This window comes from Eptesicus fuscus, chromosome 5 (assembly GCF_027574615.1).
Source record: "Eptesicus fuscus isolate TK198812 chromosome 5, DD_ASM_mEF_20220401, whole genome shotgun sequence".
Classification (NCBI taxonomy): domain Eukaryota; kingdom Metazoa; phylum Chordata; class Mammalia; order Chiroptera; family Vespertilionidae; genus Eptesicus; species Eptesicus fuscus.
This window is the reverse complement of record NC_072477.1, coordinates 44970825-44980793: the sequence shown is the minus strand read 5'-3', so window position 1 is coordinate 44980793 and position 9969 is coordinate 44970825. Positions and strand designations below refer to the sequence as shown.

Genomic DNA, 9969 nt, shown 5'->3' with positions numbered 1-9969 from the left:
CGCCTTTTTCCCAGTCTGGGCGGTATTTCAGTTCAGCTTCATTCCAGGGCTCCTCAGTGTTGGAAGCCAGTCCTGCTTTTTAAGCCAGCCCTGTCTTAATTTCTCGTATTTATTTTTGATTACACCAGAGACAATTAGCGTTTCAGCCCCTGGGTGGCAGTGTTTCTGAATTGACTTCCGGGCCTCTCTAGCTCTTTTTTCTTTTTTTTTTCCCCCCTTCTATGGCACTCACTACCAGTTTGTGGAGGTGTGCGCCTCAGAGCTGCCTCTCTGATGGTCACACGCAGCTCTGGCCCCAGGTTCCGAAAAAACACCTTCCCCCTGCAGTCTTTCAGGGTTTCCACCTGGGTTTACCTCTGTATTGGGCTTAGCAATCAGAGTCGGAAAGAGCCCAGGTGTGCGGACCGTGGGTCTGTGCCCCAGACTAAGGAGCCTGCACTCCTTTGAAAATTCTTAGTCTGACCCTCCTCGTCAGATTAAAATGAGTTGCTTTCAAGAGGTCACTTCTGTTAGCAGCTCAGAAGACCCCCCTCCTCATTCACGGATCACGGCAGTTCCAACTGCCGCTGATTTTTCTAGGCACAGACCTCCCGGCTCCTGCAGGTCCTGCGGCTGCCGCACTTCCCTCACCCAGCGCTTCCCTCACCCACCGCGGGGATTAGAAACCGCAGCTTATTTCAGACAAAATCTGACCTTTCCGTGGTGCAGTGAAGAGTTTCTTTGAATCCGAGTGTTTGCGCTGATAGGGGACCGGTGGTCTGGTGCTCCCAGCAGTTCAGTGTTTGCAGTTGTCGCAGAAAGTCAGGTTTCCACTAAAATCCTCCTTTCCTTGCAAGATGGCGAGGCGCCCCTCTTGCATTTTTTAAAATAACACATCCACAAGAATGGCTAAAATTAAAAAAGAATGAAAATACCAAGGCTATAGAGCAAATGAGACTTTTAAACATTGCTTGTGGGAGTGTAAGTTGATTAAAATCACTTTATAGCCCTAGCCGGTTTTGATCAGTGGTTAGAGTGTCAACTGGTGGCCTGAAGGGGTCTTGGGTTGGATTCCGATCAAGGGCAGGCACCTAGGTGGGGGGGAGGCAACCAATCAATGTGTCTCTCTCACACTGATGTTTCTCTCTGTGTCTCTCCCCCTTCTGTGCACTCGCTCCCCCTATGAACCAGGAGTATTAAAATATATTAAAAAAAATAATAATTTAAAAAAGTACCCTGTATTTTATCTGCATTATAGTTAAGGCAATGCAATTAAAATACTTTTATTTTTTTTGTTTTTAATCCTCACCTGAGGATATGTTTTTTTAAAAATATATATTTTATTGATTTTTTTTTTTTTTTTTTTTTTTTTTTTTTTTTTTTTACAGAGAGGAAGGGAGAGGGATAGAGAATTAGAAACATCGATGAGAGAGAAACATCTATTAGCTGCCTCCTGCACATCTCCTACTGGGGATGTGCCCGAAACCAAGGTACATGCCCTTGACTGGAATCGAACCTGTGACCTCTCAGTCCACAGGCCGACGCTCTATCCACTGAGCCAAACCGGTTAGAGCGAGGATATGTTTTATTGGTTTTTAAAAAATATATTTTTATTGATTTCAGAGGAAGGGAAAGGGAGAGAGAGCTTGAAACATCGATGTTAGAGAGAAATATCTTTCAGTTGCCTTCTGTTTGTGCCCTGACCAGGGATTGAACCCGAAACATATGTATGTGCCCTAACTGGGAATCAAACCCACAACCTTTTGGTGTACAGGACTGTGCTCCAATCGACTGAGCCACCCAGCCAGGGCACTTTTATCATTTACTTTTTTTTTCATTTTTAAAATTCATTATCTCATACCTGGCAGATTATATCACCTTCAACTGGTATGCCTACTACCAACTCCTCCTCACTGACAGGTCATCCTGCTGAGCACATATTTGATTTTGCTAATCTAAGCTTAACAAACTTCCTTGGCTCCCACGTGTCTGTGGGATCCAGAACAAACACCTCACTGAAGCAAATAAAGACTTTCCTAATCCACTCTCTACCTGGGTTTCCAGATCCAGGGCGACCTCTCTTCTCCAGGTCCTTAACCCCCAGCAGCCAGACCTTCCACATCCCTTCACCTTTGGACTCCTGCTCTGTGCTTCCACTGCCCTACCTCTGCTTCCTCCTCTACCAAACTCCTCCTCACATTTCATTGTCCAGGATTCCCTCTGGAAAGGCTGCCATGGTTTCCACAGCCCTCAGTTCCTACCTTCTTCCTGCCCCTTTGTGAACTCAGCACATTCTCCACATTAAAACCCTCTATATTTTATACATTCCCCCCCCCCCCCGCCCCCGGTTAAGCTAAATGTTTCCTGAGAGCTGGCATCATTTCTCTTTCATCTCTATGTCCCTGTGCTCAGCACTTTGGTAAGTCAACGAGTGCTAATAGAACTGAAGTAGAAGTTCCATTTTTGTCCCAGGCTTCTGGTTCTCATAGTAATGTTGCTTTCTCACGGTGGCAGACTTAGAGATGAACGTGGATACAGATGAGCTAGCTTAAATTAGACATAGATTAGTGGTTTTGCTAGTTTGGGTTTCCTATTTCAAGAGAGGCAAGTATGCTCGACCCAATAGGATAGTACTAATATGTGGATATTTAATTAATTAGAAGTATATAAAACAAAACATTCAGTTTCTTATTCTCACTAGTCACATTTCAAGTACACAAAAGCTTCATGTGGCTACCGTAATTGGGCATGAAATACTATTTCCATCAGCGCTGTAAATCTCTAACCTTGACACTTAACTCTCCCCTCTGAGAACACGCTTCCATCCTGATCCCACACCGCTTCCCTTATAACCATCATCCTCATTGTGTCTGTAATTGTTTGTGTCTTCGAAAAGACCGAGGTTTCCAGGTCGTCAGGGGCTGTTTCTTACTGCCGTGGCTCCAGTGTTTAGCTTTGCAGCCCCGGCACTTAAGTGGAGAGGGCGTTCAGTAAATGTTTAATTAATGAGTGATAGAATGGGAGGGACCAGTCCTGAGCAGCGTTTTTTATTTTAAACTTATTTATTTAAATATTTTTTTTTTTTATTGATTTCAGAGAGAGGAAGGGAGAGGGAGGGAGAGATAGACACATCAAGGATGAGAGAGAATCATTGATGGGCTGCCCTCCTGCACGCCCCACCCTGGGGATCAAGCCGGCAACCCCAGCATGTGCCCTTGGCCGGAATCCAACCCGGGACCCTTCAGTCCACAGGCCGACGCTCTACCCACTGAGCAGACCGGCTAGGGCTTACGCTTACTTATAAGCATCGCCCTAAAGAACAGAGAAAAGCCCGGTGCACCTGCTGGGCGCACCTCCCGAGGCGGTCGCAGCCGGGCGCCCCGCACTGCTGGGCCCGCCCCTTCCCGCCCTCGCCCCGCCCCCTCCCCGCCCCGCCCTCACGCGGCGGGAGCTGAGCGCCGGAGCCCGCGCCGCCACTCCGGCTCCTCACTGCGCAAGTGCGGCGGCCGGAGAGCGTGGGGCGTCTGGAGGCTGCGGGCTGCGGGCCCTCAGGAGCGCGGGGTTTGGGCCTGCGATCACCGGCTCCAGCCGCGCCCTGCCCGAGGCAGCGAGGCCCGCGAGCGGATCCCCCCCGCGCCCTGGGCTGTGTGGCCATGGAGAACCAGGTGCTGACGCCGCACGTCTACTGGGCTCAGCGGCACCGCGAGCTGTACTTGCGCGTGGAGCTGAGTGACGTGCAGGTAAAGGCCGGGTCCGGGCGGCGGGACGCGCGCAGAGCCGGGGCTCCCGGGGGCTCCCGGGGCTCCCGGGGCTCCGAGGACTCGCCGAGACCTGCCCGGATCCCCTGCTCCTTTGTTACGGTGCGCGCAGGAGAGGCTGCAGTGCACCAGCGGGGTCCGGGACGCGGTGCACTCACGGCGTCCAGCCCCGGGTAGGATGGCCCTTGTCGGGGGAAACCCGCAGGTCCGGGTCACGACCCCCCCCCCTCCCGAGGGGTGTAGGTCCCTTCGGGGGCTGCGCGAGTCTCGCGGGGGCCTCGGAGGCTGACCCCGGCCTCCTCTTTGTTCGTAGTCTTCGGCCTGAGGGAGCCGAGCCCGGCCCTGGAGGCCTGGCAGTTGGGGTTGGGGTTGCTGAGGCCGTTGGAGGGGAGGGATGAGCACGTTGGGTGAAGGGCGCCGAGGGACAGGGGCTTGATGGGCCGTGGCTGGACGCCTAGAGCCGGCCTGAGAGGTCCAGCCGGCCCCTTCGGACCTTCGGGAGACCAGCCGCGGTCTCAGAGGGGCCACACCCACCCCCCAGCCGTTCAGGGATGGAAATCATGCTTGTTAACTTGAAAGCCCAGAAGACCTCGAAGAAATGATTTTTATCCTTTATTTTCTGAAGGCTGTGAGCTCAGGTTTGCTGAGTTGCATACAGAACTTAAAAATCATCTTAAGTTGCACTGAGCATTTATGTTTGATCTCATTTGCTCCCCGAGTGAACGAGCTGAGGCCTCCTCAACGTTGGAGGTCTCTGGACCTGAGTACCCCCATGTTTCTGTCCAAACCGTTCAGGATTCCAATCTTTGAGGAACTGAAATTTCAGTCTGGAATGTTCTTTTCTATAGCCATCCTTACCCCCTACTCTCTGACACTTAAATCCTCTCTGAGGTTCTGTTTGGATCTGTCCGCCTGTCTGGCATATTGTCTTGCAAAGTGAGGGCGCTCTTTGAGTGTGAACTTGAATTTGTTGAATTTAATCTTTACATCGAATATAAACCTGTTTTCCCATGAAAGAGAAAAGACAATACTAGCCAGAATGCCTTTAAGTAGGCTGTAGCATTGCATGGTGTGTCATTTAATGTGTTAAACCAGGTCCAATTATACTTTGGCCTCAGAGAGTGAATAAATGTTTTGTGCTGGCTCTTCTCTGCTTCATGATGTCTTAATTAAAAAAGGAAGAAAACAAAGTTTTTGTAGATGGGGATCGAAGCCTCTATCTAGAGAGGACTTTTTCCAGCCACAAGAAAAGTCCGGTCTGTTACAACAGTCTCTCTCTCTAAGTATATTGAGCATTATGTAGACCAATTAAACTTAGACCCTGTCCTCTCTAGATGTGTATCATGTAATAAGCATATAATGTTCTGGGATACTTTTGAAGGTACAAACAGAAAAGGTGTTTTTAAGGGGAAGGGAGTAGTGATGGTGGAAAGAAGTGGAAATTAGACAAATGAAAGAATGTATCATACTTATATATTTTCTAAGAGATTTAAACCTTTTAGTTAAGCATGAACACATCAATCATTTGCTATATTTAAAAATATAAAGGTATATGTTTGAAATATAGTTAAAATAAATGTAAAGGTGGAGAAAAAAATGAAATTTTGTTTTAGAGAGAGAAATCCTTTTTTAACTTTTTGGGAAAAAATAAATCTTTTTGTTCTCCAATTGAGTTTTGTTTTTTTTTTCTTTTCTTTTCTGGGATTTCCTATGTGTAATTCTGAGACATCCATTTCAGCTGCCATTATTTTAAAAGCAACATGTTCATACCATTGATAAAATAAATCCTCTACCACATGTGAGATACTCAGGTTTGCAACGATCAGACAGATTTGGCTTTCTAATGGTATGTTATCTAGAAGAAAGCATATTATACAAACAAAAAGTTTTGTGCATGAATATGTTTATTGGTAAAATTGGAGTTGAATATTGAACCAGGTTCCTGGTGTTAAAGGAATTTGTTACTTTTCTTTTGTTTAGTTAGAGATGACTTCCAGAAATAAGATGAAGAATTCTTGTCAAACTGAGATTGGGAGAAAATTCTAGAGAGAGAAAGGAATAGACTTTTAGATCTTCTGACTTGTGCTGTGTGAACACCACCCAGCCAAAGACTGCCAGGAACACACTACTTAAACAAGTTGGGTTTATTGCTCTCTTCAGCAAGGGAAGGCCTACCTCATACAATCATGGGGAGTTTTAAGAGGGTATTAGAGAGAACTGATTATAGGTTGTGGACTTTGGTGATTCAAGGATGGTCTAAGGAAGTGGGATGTGCTTTAAAGGCTGTCATAAAATGATTGGTTACCTGAATAAATCTTTCTTTAAAAAATAAATCTTATCTATAGGGAAGAGAGACTAGCACAAGAACAAAACCGTCGATAATTGGTAGGGAAGTAGCAGTCACATATTTTGGCCCAGAGAGGAAGAGCGTCTGGTATCTTATGAGTGACATATTGGCCAAATTTTTGTCTGCCTATGCAGACAAAAATAAATATATTTTTATTGATTTCAGAGAGGAAGGGAGAGGAAGAGAGAGCTAGAAACATCAATGATGAGAATCATGGATTGGCTGCCTCCTGCACGCCCCCTACTGGGGATTGAGCCAGAAACCCGGGCATGTGCCCTTGACCAGAATCGAACCCGGGACCTTCAGTCCACAGGCAAATGCTCCATGCACTGAGCCAAACCAGCTAGGGCTATTTTTTTTTTTAATTTCTTAATTCATTGCTCTATGTAGGGCCTGTGAAACCGGTGATTCTGGCTCGGGATGAAGCAATTCATTTATTTGTTCAATGAAAACCATTTGTGGAGTACCTACTCTTATCCTTAATCTAGGTGCTGGGTTGTTAGCTCTCTGTCGCCCCCTGCTCTCTCTAGCATGTCCCATAGTTTATGTGTAAATTTCAGTGTTGAATTCCAATTGGGAGCATCAGCTTTGCTCCCCTCTCCTTCTGAGACAGAGAACCATCGGGTTTTGTTGTTGTTATTTGTTTTTTTTGAAAGACAGATCAATTTGTTTAAAAATGCAACTTATAAAAACTCTCGTCTCTATTCTGTGTTTGGAGATGCAGGGTTAGTGGCTGATGAGAAATGGTGTGCAATAAAGACTTCAACAGCAGCGTTGTCTGTGTTTGAGGTGAGCTGTAGCAAAGAAGCTAGCTAGGAGTCTGTTGGGGCCAGGACAGGGTTACTTTCTGAGTAGACTTTATTTTCAAGATAAGCCTAATGGACAGATTTGTGTCAGCAACCTTAGTTGTCAAAGCTGTTGTTCAGTTATCAAGGCTTTTGTTTGTTTGTTTGTTTTAGTTGTGTGTGGACAAAGTGCATAGCTCTGTTTGGGAGCTGTTTGAAAGATATGGTTCTTGTCCTTACCCAATAGAGTCTGGTGGAAAGAGTGATAACTGAAGATAAGAGACTGGGTCCTTGCTTGTTTATTTACTGTCTGGTAGCCATGGATAATTCACTTAACTTTTGTGAGCCTTGGCCTCAAAATGAATAATAACACCTAATTCACAGGATTGTTTGAGAGGTTTGAATTGGATATTAGATTTGAAAGTGCTTTGTGAATTCTAGTGTGCTATTCAAGTGTAAGGGATTATTATTGTGATAGTAAACCTTAGATGAGAGCAGTAGAACAGAATAGAGTCTATTAGGAAATTTACTCATATAAGAAAACTTACTGTACAACAGTGTGGCTTTACAAATTAATATGGGAAAGGATGAACCATTCAGGAAATTGTATTGGGACAATTGGTCATCCAAATGGCAAAAAAGATAAAATAAGATCTTATGTGCATACACAGAAGTAAATTCTAGGTGGGTTAATAACATAAATTCATAAAGCAAAACTAAAAGAAAATATAGAAGACTATATGGTATTGAAACAGGGATGAATGCATTAATCTAGACACAGAAAACATAAACCTTAAAGAAAAAGATTGACAAATGTAAGACAAACTTGACAAGCTTAGAGTAAAAGGAAACAAGAATGGCCAATAAAATGAAAAGATACTTGACCTCACTTATAATCAGGGACATTTAAATTAAAATGATAGGTCATTATTTCTCACTTTAGGTTGTGAAAAATGAAAAGTTCAACATTACCAACTGTTGGCAAAGATGTTCAACGGTGGGACATTCTTATCCAGTGTGTGGGAGTATTAATTGGTACAACTGGTTTGGAGAACAGTTTGGCACTGTCTAGTCAAGCTGAAGATGTGCATAATCTTATGCCTTGGAAGTTTTGCTCCTTGGAGAAGCTCTTCCTTTCATGCATAAGGAGACAGCTTGTTCATAGCAGCAATAAGTAAATAAAATAAAATAAAATAAAATAAAATAAAAACAATCTTAATTCTTATCAACAGAAGAATGGATAGATTGTGATATGTTTATACAATGGCACACTGTACAAGAGCTAAAATAAATGAAACAGAACTGCCTATATCGATAAAGATAGAGTTTAGAAATATAAACTAAAAAGCAAGTTCAAGAGTTATATAGACAGTATGAAACCCTTTCTGTAACATGTAAAATAATACTTTGTATAATAATAAATACCCAACATGTTATAAGTAAGTAAAGAAATACAGTGGGTGCCCTGGCTGGTGTGGCTCAGCTCATTGTCCTGTGCATCCATTCAGGTCAGGACACGTGCCCAGGTTGCAGTTTCGGTTCCTGGTCTGGATGTGTATGGGAGGCAACCAATCAATATTTCTCTCTTTGTCTCCCTCTCCCTTTCTCTCTTTCTAAAATCAACAAAAACATTTTTTTTTTTTTAAAAAAGAAGAAATACAATGGGAATGATAAGCTCCAATTCTGGATAGTGGTTACCTGTGAGGATGGGATGTGTTTGAGAGGGAGAGCGTGGTGGGATTGAGTAATTGTATAACTGTACCCATATCTACTTTATTTCTTTGAAAAAAAAAAAAAAAAAGCTGATGCAAGTAAACCAAAAAGCTAATGGATGAGTATCCTTGCCATCATTATTATGAACTCTATGTCTGATGAATTTTTTATGTCATTTTCATTTAGGTCTTCTGGAAAATTCTCTTGTTCTTTCATTTGGGGCTTGTTTTTTTGTCTCCCCATTTTGGCTGCCTGTTTGGGTTTGTGTCTGTGTATTAGGTAGATCTGATAGCTACAATGGTGTTTGCTGTATTTTTCTGTGTATACTGATTGCTTGAAATATTTCATAATAAAGGTTAAATAAGTCTGAGCTGTTCAGAAACACAGTACAAAAACATGCATAAAGCAGTAAAGTAATGAAATAATTTGTATAACTCTTTTCTGCTCATGTATTAATCACACATGCAGCAAAAGTAAATGCCAACAATTTAAACTAAAAAGGAGACTATTTTCCAAAGAGTTAGGTAGCAGATAGTTCATTGAACTCTGTAATTCTGTCAGAAATTATGAAAAGGTGAAAATTGATTTGATTTCAATTTATTAGTTATTGAGGCATTAGGGATTCAGAGCTTTAATAAGACACAGTGCCTGCTATTAGGGAACTCAATTCTAGAGGGGCAGATAAACCTGGGTACAAATCCTAGTCATATCATACTTATTTCAATAAACAATAATTACAGAACAGTGTGGTAAGTATTATAATAAAGGTGAAGAGGAGGTAGTAAGGAAGCTATTAATTTTGATGTTGGAAGTGAGTAGATGGGAAAAGGAATTAACATTTGACCTGGACTTTTAAAGATGAATAGATTTGGAAGCTTAGAAGACCATTCTAGTCAGAGGAAGAAAAGCATCTGTAATATGAGTGCTTACTAGATGCCAGACTCTTTGTAGATTATTGTAGTTCTCACAACAATCTTGTGAAATAAGGGGTTTTATTGTTGTTGTTTTTTAAATTATAATAGTTGCTGGGGATTTGAAAGTGAATGATAGAAATAAGTATGATATGACTAGGATTTGTACCCAGGTCTATTTGACTTCAAAGCCACCTATGCCCTGACTGATTTGGCTCAGTGGATAGAGTGTCGGCCTGCGGACTGAAGGGTCCAGGGTTCGATTCCGGTCAAGGGCATGTACCTTGGTTGCGGGCACATCCCTACTTGGGGAGTGTGCAGGAGGCAGGTGATCGATGTTTCTCTCTCATCGATGTTTCTAATTCTCTCTCCCTCTCCCTTCCTCTCTGTGAAAAATCAATAAAATATATTTTTAAAAAAGCCACCTAGTACCCTTTTCCTTATTTATTCATTTTTTTCATAAGCAAAGGCACAAT

General features: G+C 43.1%; 1 protein-coding gene across 2 annotated transcripts in view; it reads left to right on the top strand.

The window, feature by feature from the left end:
• The first annotated feature begins 3448 nt into the window (after positions 1-3448).
• HACD3 (3-hydroxyacyl-CoA dehydratase 3) overlaps positions 3449-9969 on the top strand; it is a 33749-nt gene continuing 27228 nt past the window's right edge. The window contains exon 1 of one of the 2 annotated variants that reach the window (XM_054716122.1): positions 3449-3719. In XM_054716122.1, coding sequence (XP_054572097.1) covers positions 3633-3719 — 87 coding nt within the window. In that variant the 5' untranslated portion in view covers positions 3449-3632. The remainder of the gene's footprint in view (positions 3720-9969) is intronic. The other variant, XM_054716121.1, reaches the window with a different exon arrangement.